Here is a 27,990-nt window from a genome sequence, read left to right as displayed (position 1 = left end):
CTCTTCCACAGCATAAAACTGAGAATATTAAAAAAGTAACAATGGCACAATGCCAAAAGACGAAATCGATAAAAACTAGGAGCTCTAATTTTGTAGATTCTAGTTGAATTCGGATTTCAAATTTACTGAGATTCAATCAGGCTTTCAGTTGGATCGAGGCCATTGTCCAAATTGAGAAAAGCGGACTGCCGATCATATAAATACATTTCAAAACTGACGGAGACCGGATTGAACTAAATGCTTTGATTGACATGTCTCAATGCAAGATCTTGTAATTTCCACTGAAGAAGCTGCAAAGTTATGACCTTTTGTGTCTACGACTACTGCTACTACTGCTACCACTGCTGCTGCTACCAGATTTTGAGCCCTCAGATACACAAGCATCAACAGCTCCTAAAATCTGACCTTCAAATTTATGGCCTTTAAGGGAAGCCCTTATCTTCCTAACCACTTGCTTTTTCATCACTCTGCGCTCTGCCGTAGAAAGGTGCTTACACTTATCTATGCCCTTCAGAAATCCAAGCAAGGTTTCCCCAGACCCCCCACTAGCCTTTTCTATTTTCACAAGCTTCTCCATCACTAGCAAAGAAAACATGAGTTCTATGCAGGATTTGTTTCCGAGCTCCACAATATCTAAGAAGCACCGCATGTTCACTTCCCGGGTCTTCATTGATTTGCTCTCCAGTGATTGAACCATCCTCTCTATAAGACCCATCTTAAGGATTTGGTTCAAAACAAGAGCACCACCACTGCCAAAAAGCATCTGGTGTAGTGCTGTGTAGGCTGCATCCTGCAACTCTGCAATGCTGCAATGCATCATCTTAACTAGGTTGGGTACAATATCATACTCTAGAAACTTTTTAATGCAGGGTTCTCCGCCAGAGCAAGCTAGCTTCGTCAATAGAAAAGCAGATTGAGAAATCATTGAATTTTGTTCATACTGTCCGGGCTGCAAGAGTTCGGAAAGCTGTTTGATTAGTGGACTTTTTGTAATCATGTCTCTGATTCCTGGTTCTCCTGCTTTCTCCACAATTGGTATGAGATCTTGCATTGCCTCCAATACCATCTCGTTATTGCTGTCTAGTACCTTATGAATGACATCTTCAAAAGTTTGCGACTTTGGTAGAAGGGGCACATTTTGATCTTTCAAAGCAAATCTTTCCAAATAATGTCTAGCTTGCCATGGCAAAACGTTTAGATTTGTGGTTTCAAGAGACCTTAACACATGAGGGCCTCCCAACTCATAAAATGCCTTCAATGCAACTATGGCATGATGTTGAGCTACTTCGGATCCATTCGCAAGGAGCAAAAGAAGATTCTTATCAATCTCAAAAGCAAGCAGTCTCTCGATGGCTTTCGATTTCCCAGATTTGGTTAACGACATCAATATGGTAAACATGCTCTCATGCCATTCCTCGGCAGTTGGAGAGAGCAAATTGGCCAAACGATTGAATGGAATGCTCCAGAGCACCTTCTCGACTGTGTTTGGGCTTCCGAATTCTGCAAGCTTTGCGAGGACAATTGAAATATCTGTTTGGATCAAAGGGTCCTCACAAGTTTCTAAGATTATTGCCAACTTGCTGACTGCACCAGTAGTTTCAAGGGATGGAAAATAATTGCAATAATCAGTCTTGCTAAATACAGTGGTGATGGCTTGTGCAGATACAGCAATCAGACTCTCTGATTCTGTAGAGATCAGGTCTGCGGTCCAAGGACCCAATAAGCTACTAAAGCTTGCTCTACTTTCTTCGAGTTCGGAAATGGATTTGCTAGCCATTAGAGCCTGAATAGAGGCCTTTAATGTGATAATCACCTGCTTTTCCTCAAAAGCATTGAGGAAATGCTCTATTTTCTTTTCAGCAAAACTTTTTACTTTCTCTTTCCCAAATATAAGAAGCCAAGGGCAGATAAATGCAGTTTCTTCAGGTGTGGATTCATTTAGTAGTATCTCCACCGAATCGTTTGTCTTGCTACCAAGGTACAGAGCAACCATGTCATGTACCAAGTATAAGGGATCTGTATCGATTTTCATCAGCAAAGAGCCTTCAACAAGCTTGCATACTATGAGAGGGAACAAGGTCTCCTGCCCAAGAACTGACCAGACAGCCTCAACACAAGCTTCTGGTACAGGTTCTACCCATGAAAGAGCCGACAGAGCAATGAAGAGCTTTCGAGAGTCTCCAGGCATTGCATCTAGACTGAACTCAAAGGACCCAAAAATGGTTACTGCATTCTCAGCTTCTTTTTCGTTCACATATGATACAGGACCGGGTGCACATGTAGCGAAGGTGGATAAGTTGGTGATGGCCTGTGCCCATTTATCAGCTCTCATTTCTTTTCTGAGAGCCTTACCCATAACAGCAACTGTCAGAGGGTGGTGGCCACAACGCTCTAGTAAGCTTTCTGCTACATGCTACATATAGAATAAGAAAATTCCAAAAAATAAGTGAAGAAAAACTGGAAAATTGATGGAAGAGCACATAAAGAAAGTGGATGCAACTGAGGCTTAATCAATGTTATTCAACTACATCTCCACCTTTTACAAATACAACTGCAGGCTTGACTATAAGATCATGTAAAATCTCTATAGGAACCACACAGAAAACATATATGCATCAACACAATGTAATGGCTGAAAAATTGTGACAATGCAATTTATTAATTTTGCAGAAATAGAATTGCAGCGTAATGTCATTCATACCGGTAACTCTTCTTTGCTTAGGAGGCTATGGTAGAGAAGAATTTCCATGCTTATCTCCTTTATGTCGTCTTTGCTTAGTTCCACCTTTTCAGCTTCTGTTATTTCATAGACAGCTTCATTTCTTGTTGTGACAAGGTACTTGCAATCATTATCATATAACTTTGCAAATCTATCAATGATATCCTGCTCCCATACATCATCGAGAAGAATAAGAATGCTCTTCCCATACAAGGCTTGTTGAAGCAAACAACCAATATATTCAAGGTCTCCAGAACATTCATCCTTAATCTTCTTCCAAAATCCGATCTGCACCAGAAATTTACACAGTTTTCTTGCCAAGCGCCTCTGGTATTCACCTATATTTCTGTTGCAAGCAGCTCTACTGCACCATTGGCCAAAAGCAAGTTCAACTGCACCATCCATGAATTTCTCTGGAGGATCAGAAGCTACTTGGCGAGCCAAAAAAGACTTCCCAATACCAGATAGACCAACAATTAGAATGACTCGATGAGAACCATCTTGTTCCAGTAAATTCCTCACAAAATAACATTTACTCGAAACTGGGTAGCCTTGTTCAGTCTTGATTTTCAGTTGAACTGAGGTGTCTTGTGCAGTTGATTCTATTGCTTTCTCAACATGGTGAACCATTGTTTGAGATTCAAGCCACCAATTCAAGTCATCCCTTATTGAGTTTACTAGTCTCTCAAGTGGATCTCCAGCCATAGACGTCCAAACTACCTTAGCTATGTTCTTAACCTTATTTTTTGACACCATTCTCCTGGCCTTGCTGATATTTGGATGTAGGCGTTCTATCAGGGAATTCAAGCTTTGGATTTGGTAATCTAATTGAGGATTATGAAGCTTGTTGACATGTTTTTGCTTAATTCGGTGACTCAAGTTTTCAAGATCACAGACAAATTTCTCTAAGCTCCGAATTCTCTTTGGAGCTTCATCGAAATTTCTAGACGCTTGGTCTAATGCAGATATAGCACTTACCATGCTTGAAACTATCTGTGTTGCAGAAGCAATAACTTGCAGAGCATCCATTGCTACTCAAAACCGTATGCTACCAAATTCTACTTGTATTTTGTCAAATAAATACACATTCCCACAGAAGGATTCCCACTGATCAATGAGATGTTAGAGGTTCCTTAACCTTATTTCTGATCATTGGGAACACATTCTCACCGAACTTTACTGACTTTTCCAACTGTTCATCTAGAGACTCTGTGAGGCAATTGATTCAAGGAGCACACTCAATCAGCAAACAATTGAGACGAAATATCCTTCACAGATTAAATCAAGATTCATTTAGGGAAAAGAAATGTCTTTGACTGATGCTCGCCAAACTGATCCATCAAATTCAACCAAATTGCAATCAGACAACATAATAATAGATAAACCTGGGACTTCCAATCCACATTTTTTTGCACCAACTCCCATTAATTCCAGAGCATAAGTAATAAGAACAAAGAAAGCAACCAAAATGCATGAAAGAATAAAAACCCAGTTTTCATTTGAAGGAAATGAATGAACTTTCAATCCCCAAAACCATCCAAAACTATCAATTCCAGTTCATTAAGCTCTTAGAGTCAAAACCCAGTTTCCAAACCAGCAAAATGAACAAGCAAGCACTTCGAACATTCAAGAATTTTTTTAACAATAAAGCAAGAAAGACAATACTATTACCTTTTGAAGGCTTTGAATTGAAGAATGAAGATGTTAATGGTAACAATAATACCAAAATAGTGAATGGTGAATAGCTTGAGATCCATTTAACATATCCAACTCTGTTCGTCAAAGAGCACAAGTTTAAAAATAAAAATGAAAATAAGTGTCAAGGAAGATGATGCACGGAAGAGACTACTGCGCCAGATTCCAAGAAGTAAACTTCAACACTTTTACAGCTCGTAAGTCAACTCAACAGCACTTTCCTAAAGAATGATTCTTTGATGAAATTTGAGTTTTACCCAAAAAAATCTAAATAAGACACCATCACGTGTGGGGAAAGTGGCAACTTTGGGTTTTTTTGGGGTCAGAAGAAGTGGCAACTTTGGTTGCCAATGAAATTGCAGCTTGGCAGGTGGGAAGGGGGGATTAGCAATCAGGCTTTGGTATGGGCATAGTGATCATCTTTGGTCTGGTTTTATTCGAAAAGGGCCTCACACTTTTCAACAAAGGCACATTTGTCTTTCACTCTATTTACATTTTTGTCTTACTTTTAGCCATTTCTCGGGAGCTTGTAAGAGTATTTCCAACCCAGCAGCCTAGTCCAGGCAAAAGGCCTTTAGGTCTCAAAATTCATTTTTAGCGTTCAATTCTTGTCAGGACAAGAGATGGGCTTCATTAATCTGGACAAGGCCTAAGGTAAGATGAGCTTGAACTCCTGTGCGCGGGTTGTGACGAAGCATACAAAATTATGAATATTTTTTCTTTGGCGCGTGACATACATTTGGGGATTGCGCACGCCAACAGTAAAAAATTTGAATTTTTTTTCGTTGACGACTTTCCTCCAAATACTAGAAGCCACGTGGCGCTACTTTGAGTGTATGATCAATTTTTCTATTGCCATCCAACAACTTGAAAAAAATTCTTTGCATGCTGTGCAAGTTATTACTTCTACAATACACTTTTGTTTCACTGTGTTGCATATTGTAGTATATATACAGTTTTTATAATATAAAGTAAAAAAAATTTAGAAACCCTATGCATTGGCGCCATTTGCACCATGCCGGACCGCTGCACCCAATGTCACAACATCTTCTAAAACAAATACTGGTATAATAATCTAATAAAAGGTTCTGTCCACCACATCAGAACAATGGTTAAGATATTCGAAGCTTATTAAAAACAAAATGACATTAGGGATCCAGAATCCATGAATTTGCATGCACACTCCATGAGAATTGATGTAATTTAGAGGACATTTAATCTAAATATAATAAATGATGTATAAGATTATGTGAAGGCATTGAATTATATAACATGGTTGCTTTGATTGAAAAATGAAATTATAATTAATGTCGCAGATGTGGATAATAATAATATAGATGGCCACATTTTTTTAAAATACAAGTGAGGGTGGTATTCTCACAAACACTCATACGAGTTCAAACCTAAGACTATTGGTTTGCAAGTTAATGTCTTTTTCCATCAAACTAGACCCCGTTAGCATAGATGACCATTTTGACTAGATATGTTATGATTATAAATTATATCTGCAAGAATTGTTAGTAATTTTCTCTCTTTAATGAAGTAAACAGTGCTACACATATGTACTATGGATCATCTTGGTACATCTCATTTTTCAAGATGTATATGATGAGAACCAAACTTGTATACTGCTTGATTATCAACAAAAAATTTCCTGATTTTCAAATTCTGGAAATTTTGGGTATCCTTTTTCGGATTTTTCATAGCTTGGAAAAATATGTGCGTAGACAACAAAGACTTGAAAGAAATTTGAATGAAACAGGCCTGGCCAAGAGGAGACTCCAATGGTGCAATTAAGATTCCCTCAAGCCCACTTTATATACATTAGTCCAAAAGAAAATATCCAACTTTTTTTTTTCATGAGCCAATACAAATATGCCCAAGTCAAATTTGAACATATTGCTCATCCAACGTATGTTTGGTGGAGTCATTCTATAGTAAGAGCCTTATATATAGTCCTTACGTGAGGTTCTATCTTTTAATCGTTGTATCAAACAAGCCAATTTAATCTAACGACTAGCCAATTTGATCTAACAATTAAGAGATATGGCCTCACTTAAGGGCCATATATAAGGCCCTTATTATAAAATTCTTGATGTTTGGTGATGGTGAAGATTGCAACCTTTTGTTTTTATCTAATATTTTTTGTGTGTGTGGATTTGTTTGCTGAATTTTTTACTTGCAAAAGAGGGGAATGGGCGAAAAAGAGAGATGTCACATGCTCACAACATGTCTTATTTGATTAAAATATGAATGAGGGTACAAGATTAGGGTGTATAAGAACTCCTTTAATTTGCAAATTTCTCACTTTTTTCCCTCTAATTGAAAAACACCCTTCAACCCAAAACCATGCCCATTTATTTCCATCTCCAACTTCCCTCCAAACTACCATTCCTGACCAAAGATCTCTATACAAATAAATAGCCCCATCACTCCCTACACACTTCGTACTTCCCCAACTTCCCCTTTCCCCTAAAAATCTCATCTCCAATTCACTTGGCACCTTCTCAACCAAAACCCAAACATCTCCCTCCCCAAGCTCCCATATACAGACTCCCAAAACACATGCCCCTCCACCGACAAGTGTCAAGCTCCCATTGCGCGAAACCAGCACGGCGAATTCCAGCTCCTCTGCCATTGGCACACTCAGCTCCCTCCACGTGTTCGACCCAATCTCATACCCCATCAAGCTGTAGGCCCGGGCTGATGTCATCCAATACAAAACCCCATCACAATACACACTCTCCTTTGGGGTCCAAACTGTAAGCCTCACCGCAAATTCCATTTGCATGGACCCCACAATTCGCCACGTGTCGAGCTGCGGATCGTACATTTCCAATGTGGGCTCGTATGTGGCGCCCCCGCTGGATGCCTCGGACATCCCGCCTGCCACGTACACTCTAGAATTAAGAAATGAATTTCTTGGGAATGGAAGTGTTGAAAGGTGTACAACGCCAACAGCCGGGTTGGTCCTTCTGGTGTTTAACATTGGGAAGGGCTTGTACTGCCTGGTAAACGGGTTGCACATACCCAGCTGGAGAAATGTGGAGTTAGAGGGCCTCAGCAAGAGGAGGCTCTCAAGTGGGCCCACAGGCCTAACTGGGTCCGGCAAGAAATCCAACGGCAGCACATACCAGTTGTTGTTGATGGGATTGAGGGCATAGCAGCAGCGGCCATGGTTGTGCAGTGGCAAGGCTATGAACCAAGGAGGGCGAAAATTGTGCAGCAAGAATTGGCTCTTCGTGAGGGCACGAGGGTAGTGGTTATAATCAGCTGTGGTGCAGGCACAGGCTTGCCAATGTCTGCATGTTGACTTGGCGCATGCAAAAGAGTCAGCAGAGAGGAAGGAGAAGACGTTGGTGAGCAGATCGGAGGGAAGGCTGCTCCACATAGCGAGAAGGAGAAATTGTGGAATAGTAAAATTTGAAAGGTTCTGTAGAAATGTGGAGGATATTATAATTGCAATAATTGGAGGTGAATTATTTTGAAGGGCATATATGGACGTGGGGATGCGTGACCGACATGAGATATCAAAGTATAAAACGTTATCTGATCTGGCCCACATGTGACAAGTTGCTTGATTGAGCCACCAAGGGACAAGAGAGACATCAATGAAATTGGACGATCTCTCTTCACTTTTGGCTTCACTCTTTCTTGACAACCCCTTCTAATTCAATGATTTAATCAAACACTAAACTATTATATTATTAATTGTTAGTGGAGGCTAGGGGTGGGCATTAAACCGGCCGAATCAAACTGTATTTTTCGATTTGGTTTGGTTTTGATTTTAAAAAAGTCAACAGTTTTAAAATCTGAACTAAACTGGAGTAATTTGGTTCAGCTGCAGTTTTAAGTTTTAAAAAACTGTGTTAATCCGAATCGAACAGTTTAAATATTAATTAATTATATATATATATATATTAATTTACATGTGTCAATGGTTGAGTGGCTACTTAGAAGTGTTAGTGTACATCCAGCCGCACTGAATTAGACTCCAACTCATTTATTTTCAGACTCAACGCATTCCAGAGTTGTCTTCCTTACGCAGCCTCTCTCACTCAACCACTTCAGCCCTAGAAAAGCCACCATTGATTTGAACCACCACAACCTCCACTGCTTCAATCAAACCCATTCTCACATAGCAAAAATCTCTTTGGCGTCGCACCTCCATCGTCATCGGTGCACAGCCATCGTCATCGTCGCATGGCCAGAGTCATCGTAGCACAGCCATCGTCATCCCCGCACAGAAGCGTCATCGTCGAACACCAGCGTCATCGTCGCACATCAGCATCATCGTCGCACAATTGATTGATGTTCGAGAAGCCCAAGAAGTGTATGTTCTAATATTTAATTTCTGATTATCTACATATTTTTCTTTTGATGGATGTTCTGATTTCAATTTCTTGGAATGAACTTTTAGTTGTGGGTTTATATATATATGATCATATTATATTGAGAAGTTCAAATTTGAAAGTTAACAATTAACTTCTGAGTCTCAATTCCAAATAACACAGCAGCAGAGGATTTAATTAATTACCTTCCACCATAACCTCTTTCCATAACAACCACGCCTCCATTGCCAAAGTTATTCAGCCTCTCAAATTGCTCCACTGTCCATTTGTTCCATCTCATGAGAAACACTCTCAGTGTTAGGCCATGTGAAAACCAATTGAAAATTTAGAAGCGACCGTAAAGCATTCGAATGGCTTTCTCTACTCTCATCTTCTCCCTGTCCTGAAAATTCCCTTTTCATGGAAAAAATTGCAACAAAGTCTTGTTAAAAGTAGTGTTCCAATTGTTTTTAGTAAATTGACACTTACCGAAGTCTTGCTCTCTTAGCCGAGGCTCTTCTGTCTAGGAGGGGGTGCTTTAGTACTAGTAGCTGACTTCCTATGCAAGTGCTTTTCAGGAAAACTAGCCAACCTCACTTTGTATTTTGGACAGCTGTTGCTAATTGATTCTCATATATTTTGGCATTTGAAAATCCTCATTTCTGTTGTTGTGATATCCCACACAACCTTGCAATTATGGTAATTTTCTTATTCAATTCTTATTTTGATCATCTTGTATCCTAAAATTTGTGTTGATTAAACTGCTTTTATGTGCAGTATGGGGACATGCTGAAAAACTGGGCAGCCTTTAATTAAATGGAAATTATGAACTTATATTTTGGATAGCCTTTCATTTCTTAGTTTTATCATCTTATATTCATTTCTTATGAACTTTAGAATGTTTGTTTTGATGGAAATTGTGAACTTATATGCATGCTGGAAACTGGACAGCTTTTGATTAAATGAAAATTATGAACTTGTATTTTGGGCAGCCTTTCTTTTCTTAGTTTTATCATCTTGTATTAATTTCTTATGAACTTTACTACTTTAGAATGTTTGTTTTGATGGAAATTGTGAACTTAGATGCATGCTAGACATTGGACAACCTTTGAATAAATGGAATGATGTTGTATTAGCCTTTGGTGGAATGGAATGATTTAATGGCAAAATGTTAGCATTATAATGTAAGAACAGATTGAAAAATGCATGGTTTTGTGTTAGGCACAAACCGGCGGAACCAATCCGAACCAAACCGATTACAAGTGGTTTGGATTGGTTCGGTTTTCATTATGATTTTAGCCTAATCCGAACCAAACAGGACCGTTATTTTCTTATTGGTTCAGCTGTGGTTTGAGAGTAAAACCGAACCAATCTGGACCGTGCCTACCCCTAGTGGAGGCCACTTGATACAAATTATAATGTGTAAGTTAAGTCTCACATCGAAAAATAAAATAATAATATTTATTTTAAATATAAGTAGTTTACTCTTAATTGCATCGAGATTTTTCAAATTAAAATCCTACATTTAGATGCTCATTGAGCCTAACCTAAAAGGACCTGTTAACACAACTTAGAGAAAATGACATTTATGATCCTTATTTTATAGGGTTCTCAACTAGGCACTTTCCATAAATTATATGGTTATTTGATTAGCTTAATTGGGCTAAAAGTGACAGATTTAATTGTTATAGTAACCAACCTTATAAAGATTGAGTTTGTGATGTCTGTCATCAACCAACTTAATCAGAGAATAGGCTGCTTTCAACAGTTAATTTAAAATAAGTGAGGAATTTGAAACTTGACTTCAATTTAATTTTTTTGGTAACTAATCTGAAACTTAAGTTGATTAAGGTAACGTGTGGCCTTCTTTAAATTAATCAAAAATATCTTTCATTATTCAAATGGTTTGTGATATAAGAGTATTTCCATCTATTTGTCATGACAAAAGGTAAGGGAAGACAAGGGTTGTTACTATTCACATGAATAGTCCTCGTCCAAGCCTTTTTTGTTGGTTTTCTACCCATTGCCGTAGCAACCTAAGGGTAACCGCTATTCACATGAGATATGAGGAGAGAAATTTGTATAGAGTATTGATGTGGGAAACGAAGAATATGAATTTCTGATTTTTTTAAAATTTTGTTGTTGTTGTTGACTTCATCATTGACGTCATAGCTCTCAAGCAACAACTCGGGCTATTCTTGCATTCGGGCCTGCCAGGACTTAGTGGAGCACATGCTTTACCTGGGTTGTTTTGTACCGCCGAAAACGACTTGAAGGGCCTAGACCCCCTGTTGTTCGGGCTGGGGGTGCAGTGAAACTGCTCTAATTGGACCATGACAAGAGCCATAGGGGTTAATTAGTGTATGAAATGATTGTAATCTTCATCTTTTTGGCTAAGCGTATAAATAACTATCAATCGTTGATGCATATAAATTAAACAATACATCAACAATTGATAGTTATTCGCTCACGTTGGCAACTATATGCTTAACATAATTCATCTTAAAAGACATAGTGCAACTTGAAAGGAATATCTCACTTGCTTATGAAAATTAGTAACTACCGCGTTAATCATGTCAATCACTTAATTGCTATACTCAAGTACACATGGTTGGTGCAACTTTCTTATATTATATCAATAAAACGCCCACAATCACGGTCTTAATTAATTGATTTTTCCTGCATAGGGTCCCTTCACTCAAGTGTCACTGATCTGAAATTCTTTGTGCGATTGGTGATGGAAGAAACACACACGCGCGGGGCTTCTCAATTTCTGGGAATTCGAACCAGGTGAAAAAACATATCTGCATCACATAGTTGTCTTACTTGGGGGAGGCTTGTCTCTGTGGTCCTATGCTGATGATGAGCAAAGAAATGGCTCCGGTAGTGATGCTCCGCATAAACTTTTATCCTCTTTTGCTTGTACTTGATGATGCTTTCCAATTAATGAAATCCATTGTGTTTGATAATGATAACATAAAATTATTGACAAAGTAGGTTAGGTCCCTCGTATCCAAGTTCGAGTTACTTTTCTCGTAAAATAGATTAATTTAAACTATCATTTGTATTAAAGAAAACACAGTTGACATATATCATTGTTTCCTTTACATAAATAGGCGCTCAATAAGGAGTACGAAAATGCTAATCCTAATTCATGGTTTTTGCTAGATATGAGTGTATAATTGGATTGAAATAACGCATTGATTTGTAGATCAAAGGTCTCAGATTCGAACCCTCATTACATTTTAGTTATGTGTAGGGGTGGACATTCAAATCGGAAAATCGAAAAACTGAGCCAAATTGGACTAAAAACAATTGGAAAAAATTGGGTTAACCAAAAATCGAATCGAGTTGACAAAAAATGAACTGAACCAATTTGGTCCAGTTTCGATCCTAATTCTTGTATTGAAAAACCAGACCGGATCAAACCGAACCGACTATGTATTTTTTAATAAAATATTTAACCCCAATGCTAAATTCTAAACGCATAACTAATCTTTCCCCAAGCCAAACTCCAAATTACCTCTCTTTCCTAAGCCAAATCACCTCCATTTACATAAAATTGAACCATTTAAAAAATTTTAAGCTCCAAAAAGAAAATTTTAGTTAAATTTTGTAAAAAATAATTAAAAAAAGAGAAAAAAAAGATTCCGGTCCAAAACCAGAGGGTTTTGTAAGTTTGTCATACTTTTACGAATACAAAGTCAAAGGCCAAATTATTGAGTGTATGGAGCAGTGTTATAGGATGGGCTTTATGTCTTATTAGAGTCCACTATAATGATAAGACAGTTTTGTTTTTTGAGTACATAAGACAGTTTTTTCAGAAAATCGAAAAAAAAAAAAAGAAAAAAAAAAGAAAAAAAAAGAAAAAAAAAAGAAAAAAGAAGGAGAAACTTAATGCGACCAAAAAAAATTGTCACTAGGTCAATGTGCAGGGTGCACTCCATTCCCTCAGCGTCTTCCCCTTCCCTTCCTACTCTGTACGGATCCCCTGGGCAACCCATTAAAAAACTTCCTTGCCATGGCTTCTTCAAAGAAATGGGCAAGCATCATATCTTCCATTGCTTCATGTGTATATTTCCTTGTCATTATCCTTCAAGTTCCTCTTTTCAGGTAATTTCAGTTTTGTCTTATTTTTCTCTCAATTTCAGTTTTTTTCCCCCTTTTTCTATAGAACATTAAATGCCTAAGAGAGAAACACATTCAAAGGCCTGGGCTTTAATGACAAATTCTTCCTACATTTTGTTGCAGAACATATTTAAATTGGAATAAATTGAGTCCATATGTTAGAAAATTTTACTTACTACTTAGTTTGCTTGTTACAATGAATATGGGTTCTCTTCTCATTTGCCCTAGTTTTAATGGGTTGGATATTATATGCAACAACAGATGTATTAAGTCATACACAAATCCATTATGAAACTGCTTTATTTTCATTTGTGAAATCTGGGTTGTGGGTTCTGCTCATTCAGATATTTCTTTGGGTTACATTTGCACAAATGTCAAACTACCTACTGCAAAATGATCATAAAGAAAGCATAACTAGCACAACCTCTTTTTTTTTTTTTTTTTTTTTTGAATTTCCTGAAGTGGGAACCATTTCAAAAATAGTAATCATTGATTTTTTCTTTTTCTATTTAAATTGTAATCATTAATTGATGTGGGAGTTCATATGTTAGTGTTTTAATTGCTAAAGTAAACAGGTTAAAATGGGAACAATACCGCCTCACTTGGTATTTGAAATCTTGGGATTTATTGCAGACATATGCTTAGCCGGACGTGCTCCCCACTTTGCATCGGAGTTTGAATTCCCCTCCCCGTAGTTTAGATTAGTTTAAAGTAGAATATTGCTTGTATTTAAATAAATAAAAAATCTTGGGATTTATTTTGGTGGCTTTAGTACTTATGCCACTAAATTTTTCCTGCTTATCGTCATTTATACTCTTCTTGATATGAAAATATGCTTCCATCCAAGAACTAACAAAAGGAAACAAACAATTATGTTAGGCATCCAATATATTTGCAACACTGAAACATATTGTTCTCCTTGCTCCACAGGGTCCCCTGCACAGCTGGAATATGCAGAACACCAATAGAGGTAACATCCTCACAGTTAATTGCATGTGAACTTTTCCCTTTAGTTGTAGTGAAAGCCTTACTTTACCCTGGGGCCTTTGCAAATGCATTGATAAAAAACAGACCAATCCCAAGCTATGATAGCTTGAAATTGTATAACTTCACCAATGTGAAGGCAGCTGATGCAATCTCTGAGCTCCAGCGCCTAGAGGTTAGTATATCCATAACAATCTCACTCAATATCCTGTGTTATATCTACCAAAACTTTATTGTATTTTAGTTTTAATAAGGTGAACTAAGTGGGGTTTATGTGTCTTATAGTATATATATTGTGATAATTAAACCATAGGTTCTTCTTCCAAATACTGATAAAAATGCAACAAGACAAGAATTTACAGCTCTTTGGTAACTTTTTCTCCTATCATACCGGATAAGGAATAATGCAGTAATAGAGCATTTTGAATGAAGAGAAAAAAAAGGAAAAGAAAAAGAGTAAGTACATGATAGGTTAAATATTGTTCTAGTTTTTCTCACTATGGCCTGCACCAGGTTCTTGCTGGAAGCTACTTATCAGTGGCAGGAGCACTTCTAGGTCTCATTAAACCGGGGAGAATGAGCCTTTGCGGTATGCTTCTGATCGTATGGGGCTTAGTTAGGGAGATCATTTTGAGAAAATCAACAAGCACAATTCATGTGTATATCTACCCTGCAATGTCAATTGCCCTGTTTTCTGCCTTCTTGTCTATAACAAAGGATGTAAGGAGGATAATCCGTAGTTGCAGACGTCCGCGGAATGTAAAAGCAAAACTGTTTTAAGCCTACCTTTCAAATTCAGAATTTTTTTTAAATCTTCTTTCAGTTGTATCCTTCCTTTTATTTATTTATTTTTATTTTTTTTCCCCATGAAAAGGACTACTTGATGTAAACGAGTCTTTATCTTTCTCTACTGTAAGTATAAAGAAAGGAACAGATTTGTTTCTATTGCATTCAGAAAGCAATTTACCGGTTAGAAATGGATGAAATTACAGAATACATAGTGCCTGTGGACCAGATGCTGCCATGTCTTACTATATAAGCAAGGTTTTTGTGGTTAGAATCACTTGGTGGGGTTTAGAGGCAATCATATGCACATGACATTAAGTATAGACTTTGCAAAAGCATTTGGCAACCACTGTTGACCTTACTGATTAAAGAACCAATAATCTTTTTTTGGTTGATAATATTGTCTGGTTTCATGTGGGGAAACCAGAAAGCAGTGGTTAGGTGCGACTTTGTCCAAATAATGAAGTTCATTTCAAGTTGCAACTTGCAAGTATCCAATTTTTTTCAAGCAATTAGTTTAGGTGATTGAAACAAAACATAAAAAGAACAGAAAAATAAAGTTCAACGATGTTATTATTATTATTATTTTTTTGTGTAAACAGATTTCATTAATTTTTTCTAACTTATTTACAAAAAAGAAAAATTACAAGACTACAATCATGCATGCCAACCTGAACCCTCATCAGTTCATGTTTAAAGGAAGTTCCTCTCGTATGAGCCGGAAGAAAATCGCGATGTTAAAGCTTGATTCATGTTTTCTGAATCCAATTTTACTCTCTGTCCTCCCCCTGCCAAATCCTTCTCACGATCCCAAGGCTTCCACGGATGTTTTCCCACCCAGTCCTCCTTCTCTGTCTGTTGTTTCTTGGATTTTCTCTTTGAACGTTTTGCAGTATCTTCTTTGTGTTTTTGCAAGAGTGATTTCGATCGTTTTTCTTTAGTGTATTTGTCTACCAAATCTCCATCTGAAACCTTTTCTTTTCCTCAGCATTTGAAGCAAAGGCCGCAGCCTCATTACTACTGTTAAATCTTGTCGATCGCTTAGGAGGCATACTGTGTTTCCTTTCGGGTGGCAGCGTTGTCATCCACTCATCTCTTTTGGGTGCCACCTTAACATCCATCATGTCTGCTAGGAGCTCATCATCACCCTCCATGCATATTCCTTGTAGCTTTCTCCACTGTGCAGCCTCACGCATTGCCTTCAACTCAACCCTAAATTTTTCGCGTTCCTCCTTGAGTTGAATTTTGTCATCCAGCACTTTCCTCTTATCTGGATCTTGTAATTCTTTGAAAGCTTTGTTCAACTTAACAAATGCTTGTTGAGCGCGAGGATGCGAGCATTTATCAGGGTGCACCAAAAGAGACATCTTCCAGTACCTTTTCTTTATATTCTCAGCTGACATATTTTGGTTGGCTCCTAAGATATCATATAAACCATCATCCGCAGAATCCATGATCCTTGTAACCTATTCAAACCGCTCAGCTTCATTAGCTGATTCAGTTTCAGCAACCACGGCAGGTGGTGGAGGTCCTATCAGAAGTTCACTATCTTCTTCCAACACAGCTTCTCTGAGCTCAGCCTGTGCTTCTGTCAGTTTGGCTGCAGCAGCAGCAGCAAGTAACTCAGCTGATGGCAACGAAGGGCCAATTATCCTTCGTTTAGGACCAGTATCATCTTCCTCCATGCATCTGCTCGAGCTGCCGGCAGCAGGTCTGGCCATGCCACAGCAGTGGCGCACGATTGTAGGAAGAGAAGAGGAGAAGAAGAGATACAGAGAGCAGAGAAGAAAGAGAGAGGAAAGATACCGGAGGGCGTTGAGAGAGAGTGACGAAGGAAGAAACACTAACAATTTAATTTTTTTTATTTTTTATTTTGCTAAGAAACCTTTAATATTGTTGTTATAATAAGAAAAGAATATAAAAGAGAGAAATATTTGAGGGAATTGTGAAAGCGTTTTTCCCTTCCTCATAAACTCTTATTTATAGGGAATCAGGTGATTAGAGATGAGGCCATCTAATCTCCTAGTTATACATGGATTCCCATTTTAGTATGGAAAAAAGAATTTTAGTCTTTTCAGAAGCACTTTAAATCATATTATTTCTAATTACAATGACAATAAATATTATCCGTCCTAATTATATTAATTTAGTCTAAGATGGAGTATGATAATATTGATAGAATTTTAATCCACTCTAATTTTATCTTCCACATAAAAAAGTGTTATAAATTCACCACTTTTTTATTTGCATAAATTTCGTCTACATTAATAGGATCCACCTCTCAAATTTTTTTTTCACCGAATTGAAAGAATCTCAGAGTCACAAACTGAAAGACGGACAAGAAGACTTTCATACTTGATATGATGAAATGGACCCCCAGCCCCAGGATCAAGTTGCAAAACATGCACAGCCGCACAGCTAACGCAGACACGTGTTGTCTGAATACATTAAATCATATTATTTGTTACAAAATCAGTGGCTTCCATTGGTTTAGGGACCAACAAGGCTTCATTTGTTTAAGGGCTGAACATGATGTAATGCCAACTTTGATACTGTTAGACGCACAAACATTTGTCCCATTTGTTCCATTGATGAATTATGTCTTTCTTGTAGGGCCCCCAAAGCAGATAGGTCCATTTAGTGATAACAATCCCCAAACCCTGGAAAACATGTACCTTGGCCTTTTGTTCTTCTTTGTAGCTATCATCATAGAGGGAGAAATACAGAGATTTTTGGGGTTTTAGAGTTGGGTTTTGCCTTTCTCAGTTTAAGAAACAGAAAGGGAGAGAGTCCATGGATTTGCTTAGCTAGACTTGGTAGTTTCCTTGGGAGTAAGTAAGCTACAATTCAGTGATTGCATTTACTGCATAATTCTAAAACCAGATTCTGCTTTTTTGGTGAAGTTTGAAATGTATATAGAATTATAAGCTTTTAGCAGTGATTTTAGACTTTTTGGTGCGGATTGATTGATGGAAGCAATGTCTTTGTGCACTTGGAAATATCCTTTCTGCAAATTGGGCTTTGTGAATACACATAGAACCCTGTATAGGACAAGGTTGAATGTTGGTCTAGCTTTAAGCCCATCCCCAGTGCTCTTACACACAGATGGAAGTGGCAAGTTTCAAGAGTATAAGAAGGGTTCTGGTTCAAATACAGTTGGTATAATAGGAGGGTTATCTGTTAATTCTACTCTTAATTTTTTGAGAAACCTTGTTAACTGGAGTTCAAGAGATGGAGAAAGTTGTCCTCCTTTTGTTCTTTGCTCTGATCCTGCGTTGAATAAGGAGCTGTTATTGATTGAGCGACCTTCTTTTCCTTATGTTAGCCGTAAAAATGAAGGTACAGAATTGGATCCTACTCTGATTGTGGAGAATTTGAGGAGTAAGAGGATTTATCTTGAAAATTCAGGATCTCGTTGCATCGTAATGCCTTGTCATATTTCACATTCTTGGCATGATCAAATTTCAGAGGGATGTTCTGTTCCTTTCCTTCACATGGGTGAGTGTGTTGCCAAGGAACTCAAGGAAGCAAAGTTGAAGCCACTTGAAGCTGGGAGTCCTTTGCAGATTGGAGTGCTTGCAACCTATGCAACTTTGAAAGCAGGATTCTATCAAGAGAAACTGCGGAATGAGGTAATTCGATTCTGCATATTTTCTTTCAGATTGTCCATTCTTGTATGGTTAGGACATGGTCCTGGAAATGGTCAATCTGTTTATAACAGATGACCAATTCCCCAGGAAGAAAACAGATGTTTTATGCAGACATGTCAAATGATACTGCTGCAGAGGAAATACCAAGATCATGGTTTTGCGGGAATTGGATATCCAATGTAATTTAGGTTACATCACAACAGAGATGAGCTTACTAGTTTTCTTAATCGGATTTTAGAAAGTTCACACACACACACACACACACACACCGTTCTTGGCCATTCTTTCTTTTTTTCTTTGGTGAAAACACTCCCCATTCTTTTGATTAATTATGGTAATTTAGGTTTATATTAAGACTTTGTGTCATTTTGCTGAAAATTTTGATTGAAATGAAAACACTGAAATTTCAAATAGCATCCTGTTCTTGCCTGTGCCTGCTAAAGATGGCTATTTTGCAAGATGGTTATAACTGATACTGATTAGAACTGTACATTTTTATTGCTACATCATTTATGGTATTCATTTGACCACTCATTAAATGCAGGGTTTTGAGGTTGTTCTGCCAGATAAAGCAACCATGGAACACACTGTAATCCCTGCTTTTGAAGCCTTAAACAGAAAGGACACAGAAGGGGCACAGAATCTCTTGAGGATTGCAGTCCAGGTTCTTCTAGTGAGGGCTGCCAACGCTGTAATTCTTGCCTCCGATGATTTGCGGGATCTTCTTCCCCCGGATGATCCTCTTCTTAAGAAATGCATTGACCCTATGAATGCATTGGCCTGGTCAACCATAAAATGGGTTCAATCTGCTAAAGAAGGTACATAAAAGAGAAAACAGTTCCTCCTACTTGAATCTTGATATTAATGTAAAATATATTACTTCATCAATTAAATGTTGCCCCTGCATTCTTTTGTAGTGACTTTGTGAATTAAATATTATTCGAATGACGAAAGAACTCTTTGAAGATTACCAATGAAACAAGTAGCTCATACTAATCCTTAATTTTATTAAAATGGCTCTGGTTAAACATGGTATTTGACCATACTGCTGCAAGGAAATGATGAAAATCCTAGATTTATATTGTGTGCCATCATGGTAAAAGCAAAACCCTTTACAAATCCAGCATCTATTTCAGCCTTAAAACTTCCTACTTTGACTTCTTAATTCTATTTTGAAGATGATCTTTAAAGATCCTAATAGTTATTTGGGGTTGCCTAATGCCTAAGCTATGGAGGTGGTCAAACAAAAAACGGTTCGATATAATGAGTAAAAATACAGGGGAGCAAGCTAGGATCACTATCTCCAGCAGGGCCTTTGCTATCCCAGAGCTTACCTTATTTCCTGTTCTAAATTTCCTATTATCTTGTGATATAATCCAATATGCTATAGCTGAGTTATGGTGTGTAAAAATGGTGAGGAAGGCAGCAAAGCAAGCAAGGGTGCAGGATTATTTAGAAATTGGAAGTCTAGGGTCTTGAGATTGAAAGTCCTAAAAGTGTTGTATCCTCCACATTCGGACTTTCTGAAACTAATTACATTTGCAGGAATCATGGACAAGACATTACATCTCATTGACATATATAACACACAATAACAATCTAGTATAAATAAAATGGTTCTGTCGATTTTTCAATCATACATATAATTCTCATCGGGTATACAGTCAATGAGAATTGTGGGTAGTGTTTAAAGCATTCAAGGAAATAAAATATCTGGTACATCTTGTTTTATTGCAAAGACACACACACACACATATATGGAACCTTTCGTTTCAGTAAGTAAAAATATCTACCGTTAATTATTCTTGCAGCTGTTGTAGCAGGCTCCAAAGTAGCTTTCCACTTGAGCCATACCTGTCACATAAAGAATAACAATGATTAAATTCGAATCAATTTTATGTCTAGCTCAGATCGTACACTTTTGATTATGGGTTCCTGCATCTTTCCATATTGTAGATAATTAAGTTTATATCAATCCCATGATATACATTTTCATATTTGTGTAAGGAATCTCAGTGAGGTTCGCATGTATAAAGTCATTATTGTTATATGTTATTTCACACATGAATACGATCCTTATGTAACTTGTAAGGGTGGGCGTGGTCCAGTTTGGTTTTGTTTAGGACTCAAACCGTAAACTGAATCATCGAAACATAACGGTTTGGATTAGTTCGGAACATGGCTCAAAATAGTAGAATAACCAAACCAATCCATTTAGTGACTAGTTGAGTCAGTCATTACCCTTGCAACTAAGCAAATATTCTATCCTCTTTTACTTATATCAAAGGGAACTCAATTGAACCAGTTGAAAAAACTTTTTATCATAGAAGACAGAAATTTTGAAAGATGTCTAGAGAAAGAGGCCTAGGGAGCTTATCAGTTGCAAACTGGTGCTCATGGACTTTGTACAACCAAATTATATTATATATATACTAAAATCATAGTATGAAATATCGATAATATCGAGGAAATATCGAGGATATTTCGGTTTTTTTGAATCACGGATATTTCGGAACATATCCATGTACATATCGTATAAATATCGACAATATCGATGATAATGTCGGAAAATATCGATGTCGATAATTTCGCTCACATTTCAGCAATATTTTGTCAAAATATCGGTGTAATATCGCTAAAATATCGAAAATATCGAAAATATCGATGTGAAGTAAAAAAAAAAGTTATTAAAAAAAAAGAGGGAAAAATGGGAGAAAAAAGCACAAAGGGGATATGAACCCCTCCCATTTTACTCCTCCAACACCTTAAACACCATATCACTTATGTTTTTGTGATAATATGCTAAAATATTTATATTTATATGGGTGGTATGTTAACAATTACATGCAAAACTATTTTGGGGATTTATCATTTGATGACTACTCTTCACAATACACTTACTGAAAGGATCCGCCCCGAATTTTCTCAAAACCCGAGACGAACCCTTTGGAATTCCTGACATCACCCCGATGCCAGGCCCACTTACTAAAAACCGAGACTTCCTGCCAAAATTTTGGCAGAGTGTCCCCTATAAATTGGACATTTCTCAAAATTTATACCTGCATAAAAACGCATTTAATATTCCCAACTGACAGCATGCACAATATAATTTCATGCAATTCACACAAATGGCCTTCGACCTTCCAATAATTCTTAACCAACTACCAAACAATTCAAATACCAATTATGACTAACATTTAGTCTGCGGCTGCACCTAATAACCTTAGGCTACCTACGTACCCTCCTTGAGGGATCAAGCCACACGTAGTTCTTCCCTAAAACCCAATTCCACACTTGGGCGATACCTTATTTCATTTCTCTGGATTTCAAATAATCTCCCCATACGCCGGTACAACCAACGCCACGTATGAGGTCTGTCAACACGCCGGATAACCTACGCCACGTGCGACCATGCCATATTATCATAATATCTCCCCATACGCCGGTACAACCAACGCCACGTATGGGGTCTGTCTCAACGCCGGATAACCTACGCCACGCGAGATCTGCACATCATATCACATAACTCCCCACACGCCGGTACCACCAACGCCACGTATGAGGCCTGTCCCAACGCCGGATAACCTACGCTACGCGGGACCTCAACATCATATCACAAATCTCCTCATACGCCGGTACAACCAACGCCACGTATGGGTCTGTCGACACGCCGGATAACCTATGCCACGTGCGACCTCAACACATTATCACAATCTCCCCATACGCCGGTACAACCAACGCCACGTATGGGGCCTGTCTCAACGCCGGATAACCTACGCCACGTGAGACCTGAACATCATATTACAAATCTCCCCATATGCCGGTACAACCAACGCCACGTATGGGCCTGTCCCAACGCCGGAAAAACTACGCCACGTGGGACCTAACTTTCACTTGGTGGGGCTTGTAGTGAATCCAAAACCCAGGAAGGTACCTAAGGTAGTGCGTGTAGCACTCCAAACTGACATTCTAGACTCTGTTGTACCATTGTACAACCATATATAATTTATAATTATATAAATTAATTCTAATATTGTGTAACCCTCCACCATAGTCTAGCACCCGATAATCTCTCTTGGAAAGGTGAGATTACTCCGGGAGACTCACGGTCAACCAAGGGTCAAACTACTCTAACCCTGATCAAATGGACCTGCGGAGCCCACGACCTCCAATTTCCGATCCGAAGGTCCCTATGGGTTCTACCAGGTATAGGACACTTGTCCTGCAAGTTTGGTTCAGATCGGACGGTCGGATTGCTCACGATCGCACGATCTGACAATTAATATAAAATACAAACTTTAAAATTATTATTCGGAACATCCGGGGCTCCGATTCACAATCCGTGAATTCCTACACGATCCTAGAATTACCTAGATTAACATATATTAAATTTGGGACCATCCAACGGTCCCAACCTATCGAACCCGGATAACGCACAATATGGGAATATCCGTTTGATAGTCAAACGACGTCTGAATTGAGATCCGTGAAATCCTACGCACTCGTGACAACCTAAAGATCTCATCGAGACACAGTGCCACTTTTTCTACAGTGCCCACGCGCCGCCGCACGCGCCGGTAGCGCGTGGTGCCCAAAGCGATAACGCTTCGCCAAAAAATCTCAAAACCACGGCTCCAAACTCCTACCCTAGGTATAACACCCTATTTGGAGCCACTTTTGTTCTTGGACCTGTCCCAAAAACTGACCGAAAGTGGTCGATTTTTCAATTCGAAAATCGAATTGGTTACGCTAAGAATCGATCTAATCCTACCAAACCATCAGCTAGAGCAGCTCGAGAGGTTCAAAATCCATACCTGGGTCGACAGAATTGGTGGCCGGAGGAAGGAGATCGGCGGCTGTGAAGATCGGGCGACATCCGGGCGAAAATCGCCATTTTCCGGCGACTGGAGCTGCGGCCGATGTCGGGGGAGGGCTGGGTCGTGACGCCGAGGCCGAGCCGGTCCTTTTGGCGCTGGCCCCGTCCACAGTCGCGGCCGGTGGCCGGAGATACAAGGAGAGAGAGAGAGAGAGAGAGAGAGAGAGAGAGGAAAATCAGATTTTATAAAAAATTCTATTTCAAAATATTTACGATTATGCCACTGGGCTTCTTTTGACCATATCTCTCTCGTTACAACTCCGATTCAAGCCCACTACGTGTCTATGAACTCGTCTCAGTACGACATATCCAAAAATACTAGTCACTGTCCCAAACTCTCTCCGGTTAAAAATATGACCAAAATGCCCTTAAATAATTAAATAATTAAATAAGGGTTAAATTTGGGGTCGGGGAGTTACACTTACTCTACACATAGAGATGATGAAGATAGTGAAAAATTTGAACCTCGTAGGAACTCTATGTGGTACTAAGTCATTCATGTATCTTACCATGCAATGTATAAAGTGTAAAATATTATAGTAAATCATTATATATGAATGATTACGGTGTATTTAATCTTTTTTCATTAATTATTACATATTTTTTACACTCATAGTGTTTGCCCGCTTGCTGTATAATCGACTTAAATTAGTTAAATCCATCATGCAATGCATTTCCTTCTAATTTTTTGTGATAAACTCATAGATAATTGACTAAATTGACATTCTCCAAAGTTTCAATGAAAATTTCCAAGTTTTTCTTACAATTTCCGTGGTTTTTATTCAATTTTTATCGATATCAATAATATCCCGATATTTCCATCGAATTTCCATATTTTTGGATAACCGATATTTCCGATATCATCGATATTTTAGACCTTGACTAAAACTGATCCCAGAATCACTGTTCCTAGACTGTAGCTTAGAAATAGTGAAGTGACGGTTTTGCCCAGGCTTAAGTGATGGTCTGCTTTCTTGAGTTGACTTATGAGCAGTGAATAGCCGTTTTGCCCTCCAGCCCTGTTCTCTTCTCTTCGTTGGAGTCGCTGAAAGAAGGAAAACCTCTTCCCCTTCATCGCAGCCCTCTCTCTCTCTCTATTCCTCTCTCTCCTCCGCTGCGAACATTTCCTTCGCTCAGAAAACCCAATTCCATCATCTTTTTCTCACTGTGAGAACCGAAGCTGTGTTGGGGCCTCAATTGGTGGCTATGGGTGTGGTCGTGAAGAACCCATCTGCGACAGCGTCGTTTAGGGTCCCAAAGACATCCCCATGGCGCGGATCAGTTGGTGGAGGTACTGGGTTGATGATTGAGTATTCGTCGAGGCCACAGAAGAAGGCCACTGCGCATCACAGGAAGACTCGGCCTCGCAAAACGCAGCCATGGGACGTGAAACGCAAGCCCACTGTGTACACTCTTCTGCCTCCTCTCCCTGCCGACTGGACATTGGTCTCTTCTGCAGATGAAGCTTCATCTTCTTCCCCAAAAGAGCCACCCACTACTGAGTAGAACTTGGTTTCCCCAATTCGGGTTATTATTATTATGTTTTATTTTGGTTTTGTTTTTGGAGCTTTGGACATTTGAAGCTTTTGTGCATGTTGGGTTCTGGTTGACCAATTATTATCATTTTGCTTCATCCTGCTTCTTTATATATCTGCCTATGTAATTTGGGTTGGGTTGGTTTCTGGGTTTGTGAATTAATTGAGGTTTGATGTTTGGCTTTGGTGGCAGATGTGAAGGAGGCTGCGTCAGAGGCATCCCCTCGAAATGCCCAGTTGAATTGGAGGCGTATGTTTTCTTTTCTTTTTTTCTTTTTTTTTTCCTTCAAAATTGAAGCCTCCACTTTGCTGAATAAAGGCTCCTCTTGGCTTTAGTGTTTCATTTCGATGAATTTTGGGCTCTCACACGTGTCTGCGAAATTGCAAACCTTTCTTTTGTATTGGGGTTCCAATTTTCCAAGTGATAGGTTTTTCCTCTTTTTTTTTTTTTTTTTTTTAATATTTACTCTCATGTCTGTGTCCAAAACATTTTTTTTATAGTACATTTTGTGCAATGTACAGATATATTATAGGAATGTAAGATGAATCTGTCTTTTCAACAAACAGCAAGAGTTACATATTCTGCGAGTACTTTACTCCACCAGTTTTAGAATGAATTTTTTTATTATAAACATATATCTTTTTAAACTCAACATTTAGTTTTGAATTTTCCAATGAAAATGACACAATTTTTGGCACAGTTTTCTTCCGATAATTGGAGTAGGCAAGTAGCAAAGGATAAACTACTAAAATCGAAGGTAGGTTAGGGGAACCCAAATTATTGTAAAATTTGATTGGTAAAGATTTAAAAGTATGTTAGATTGACAATGAAAAAGGGAAAGATCAATTACAGAGAAATGGGTGGCGCGAATGGTCTTAATTGTTGCATGTCGTCCTTATATATGCGTATTCTGTCTGTAATTCTCTATTTCATGATTGATTTGATTATCTGTTTTTATCCTCTGGGTTTGTTGGGATGTTAATAAAGTTTTGTGCTTTTGCAAAATATTGGTTCATCCTTCCAATTTATATGATATGAATGTATCCTGTAGTATGCGTATTTTAGATTTCTTATTTGACGATTTATGAGCTGAAATGGGATGTGCCACAATTTGGTACATACATGCCGCCACTAATCTGTGGTTTGATTTGATATTTGTGGAAGTTTTGCAACTCATTTATAGATTCGTACATACGGACCTTTAAGAATGAAAATTTCCTTTTATGGCAACCCATAACAAATACCAATGTAGCTTGCAGGGCTTGGATTGTGCATCGAGTACTGAAGAGCTTGGATTGTGCAGCAAGTACTGAAGTTGTTGTGGCACTGGAACACCAAGGAGTTTGTAAGTGAAAGGAGCTGCCAACAAAGGGCTAATCTTCTACAAGTGGTGACTCAGATTTTTGTTTTTTGTATGCCCAATGATTCTTTGGCACTTCTTACTTTGGCATTTAATTAACTACCATACATTTGATTTGTGGTGATATTTGGCTGATTCTGTTTATTTGCTTTCTCGGGAAACAGAGGAAGAGGAAGGAAAAGTAAAAAATGGGCATCCAACATTCAAAAACATTTTTCCTCTTATTCTCTGTTTTAGAAACACTTGCTTTGGTCTCTAACAAAAGCAATCAATTCCTCAATTGTTGTTAGTGTCACCCTAAATTGTGTAATGATCTATTGTTGTTAATATTTGCTTTTTTATTATTATTTTTTGTCTTCATGTGTTTTTTATACTGATTTTGTGTAATATTTACTGATTTGGTGATGTCATGTTAGAGATGTTCAAAGTTTGAACACTACCTCCATTATCTGAATTCTAATTTCGAATTTTAATTCCTCTCTTTCTGAGTTTGAACACTACCTCTATTATTTGGAATTGATTAAGATTCATTTTTGCGTCTGTAGTTTGGCTAATTTTTTCTTTGGGAGTATTAAACTTGCAAAACAAAGATGCCACTATTTAGACCTCCATGTCTACATAAATAATACCATCTTTCCTACATTTTTTCACTACTTTGTGTACATTTCACACGGTTTTAAAACCCGCAGCATCGCGCGGCACCATTGCTAGTGTACAACTGTAGACACCATCCACTAGAGTTATAATGCAGAGCTCCATGCATGTTCAGTAGACTGGGTACTCTGATGATTCCTTCATGCATCTGTTCACACACCGTTCCCCGCAAGCATAAACTTTCTTATTTATCGGACTCATAGGAGCCTGATTAGGAGATGGTGCAAGAGCTGAAATTCGGAAGTCACTTATTCTGTCATCATTATCATCAGCATCTGTATCAGTTAGAACACTTGTTGCCAAACACACTATTAACACTACCAGTATCACCAAACATCTTTGTACAACCATTCCACCCATTTGCTCCCAACTCAAGTTCTATACTTTTTGAAACTCAATGTTGTGCTGTCATTTTGAAGTTTTACCCTAGTTGTTTTATAGGGTCTGTAATAATAATAATCCTTGAATTAAATCGAATATTTTCTGTATATTGTAATTTGTTACTGTCATTGATCTTGATTTTTCAAGCGAATATTTTCTGTTGAAGTTACCCTCTGCTGGTAAAGTTGGGGTAATATATGTTTTCATAAGTAAAATTTCAACTGGCTTTTGAGCATTCAAGGAAAAGTAGTTGTGACAGACGAAAAGACCAACAATTGAAGCTAGAGCTCGGAAGGTGGCTGCGAATATTTCTAAATGAAAGTTATTTGTTGAAATATATTAGGAGCAATCCAAGTTGTCCGTTAATCATTCTCCAGATTTCATTTCTCTCTTGGGCTTGGCAAATAAAATCAAGGGGCAAATGTCACATTATCTCTTGCAAATTTTATTACAATGATTCTAACCATCTATCGTATCATATTTATAGATCACTTTTGCAAAAAAGAAGACAAATTTAAAGCCTTTAAGATATTTAATTGTGATCAACAAAATAGACAAACAAGACTCTTCAAGAAAATAATAAAATAACAACCACTCAATTGAGTGTTTAAATGGATTCGGATTGAAGTGATGTTTTGCAGAGAACCTTGCAAGAATACAAAAAAATATACGGTTCGGCAAGGGGATTTCGGATTGAAGTGATGTTTTGCAGAGAACCTTGCAAGAATACAAAAAAATATACGGTTCGGCAAGGGGATTATAGCTCAACTGGCCAAGCGTATTTACCCATGCACTCGAGGTCCCAATCACGGACAATTTGAACACGAAGTTTCTTGAAAGTGATGACTTTTCTAGAAAATGTTGACAACTACAAAAGTCCAAAAAGGTCA

The 27,990-nt window shown here is 38.1% G+C and overlaps 5 protein-coding genes, 1 long non-coding RNA gene and 1 pseudogene across 17 annotated transcripts; 4 read left to right on the top strand and 3 right to left on the bottom strand.

The window, feature by feature from the left end:
• LOC18783952 lies at positions 28-4,744 on the bottom strand. Of its 3 annotated transcripts, none has more exons than XM_020560811.1 (3): positions 4,391-4,744; positions 2,702-4,050; positions 28-2,413 (listed from the first exon to the last, which is right to left on the bottom strand). In XM_020560811.1, the coding sequence occupies exons 2-3, from the start codon at positions 3,746-3,748 to the stop codon at positions 299-301; spliced, it is 3,162 nt and encodes a 1,053-aa protein (XP_020416400.1). In that variant the 5' UTR covers positions 3,749-4,050; positions 4,391-4,744; the 3' UTR covers positions 28-298. The 3 variants fall into 3 exon arrangements, with proteins under 3 accessions (XP_020416400.1, XP_020416402.1, XP_020416401.1); XM_020560813.1 differs by having other exon boundaries at positions 2,702-3,987; XM_020560812.1 differs by having other exon boundaries at positions 2,702-3,928.
• LOC18783514 (F-box/kelch-repeat protein At5g15710) lies at positions 6,613-8,177 on the bottom strand. Its single transcript, XM_020558926.1, has one exon. The coding sequence runs from the start codon at positions 7,977-7,979 to the stop codon at positions 6,657-6,659; it is 1,323 nt and encodes a 440-aa protein (XP_020414515.1). The 5' UTR covers positions 7,980-8,177; the 3' UTR covers positions 6,613-6,656.
• On the top strand, positions 9,273-9,736 carry LOC109947816. Its single transcript, XR_002270589.1, has 2 exons — positions 9,273-9,444; positions 9,523-9,736. It is a non-coding gene; the product is annotated as an uncharacterized LOC109947816 (long non-coding RNA).
• On the top strand, positions 12,021-14,800 carry LOC18783010. The gene is made up of 3 exons (XM_007216808.2): positions 12,021-12,858; positions 13,804-14,032; positions 14,371-14,800. The coding sequence occupies exons 1-3, from the start codon at positions 12,767-12,769 to the stop codon at positions 14,635-14,637; spliced, it is 588 nt and encodes a 195-aa protein (XP_007216870.1). The 5' UTR covers positions 12,021-12,766; the 3' UTR covers positions 14,638-14,800.
• LOC18782395 lies at positions 15,272-16,713 on the bottom strand (annotated as a pseudogene).
• On the top strand, positions 17,301-19,272 carry LOC18781830. Of its 2 annotated transcripts, XM_020559039.1 has the most exons (3): positions 17,301-17,982; positions 18,112-18,275; positions 18,838-19,272. In XM_020559039.1, exons 1-3 carry the CDS (start codon positions 17,613-17,615, stop codon positions 19,117-19,119), a joined length of 816 nt encoding a protein of 271 aa, XP_020414628.1. In that variant the 5' UTR covers positions 17,301-17,612; the 3' UTR covers positions 19,120-19,272. The 2 variants fall into 2 exon arrangements, with proteins under 2 accessions (XP_020414628.1, XP_007215724.2); XM_007215662.2 differs by having other exon boundaries at positions 17,301-18,275.
• Positions 24,157-27,179, top strand: LOC18783512 (50S ribosomal protein 6, chloroplastic). 9 transcript variants are annotated; one of them, XR_002270961.1, is made up of 4 exons: positions 24,157-24,671; positions 24,898-24,954; positions 25,965-26,117; positions 26,755-27,179. XR_002270961.1 is itself a non-coding variant. In XM_007215053.2 (3 exons), the coding sequence occupies exons 1-3, from the start codon at positions 24,376-24,378 to the stop codon at positions 26,056-26,058; spliced, it is 447 nt and encodes a 148-aa protein (XP_007215115.1). In that variant the 5' UTR covers positions 24,159-24,375; the 3' UTR covers positions 26,059-26,543. The 9 variants fall into 9 exon arrangements, 2 of the variants coding, with proteins under 2 accessions (XP_007215115.1, XP_020416576.1); XR_002270960.1 differs by lacking the exon at positions 26,755-27,179 and adding an exon at positions 26,230-26,547; XR_002270962.1 differs by lacking the exon at positions 26,755-27,179 and adding an exon at positions 26,230-26,547 and having other exon boundaries at positions 24,261-24,671; positions 25,958-26,117.

The sequence above is a fragment of the Prunus persica genome, chromosome G3, assembly GCF_000346465.2.
Source record: "Prunus persica cultivar Lovell chromosome G3, Prunus_persica_NCBIv2, whole genome shotgun sequence".
NCBI lineage: Eukaryota > Viridiplantae > Streptophyta > Magnoliopsida > Rosales > Rosaceae > Prunus > Prunus persica.
This window is presented reverse-complemented; position numbering and strand designations above follow the sequence as displayed.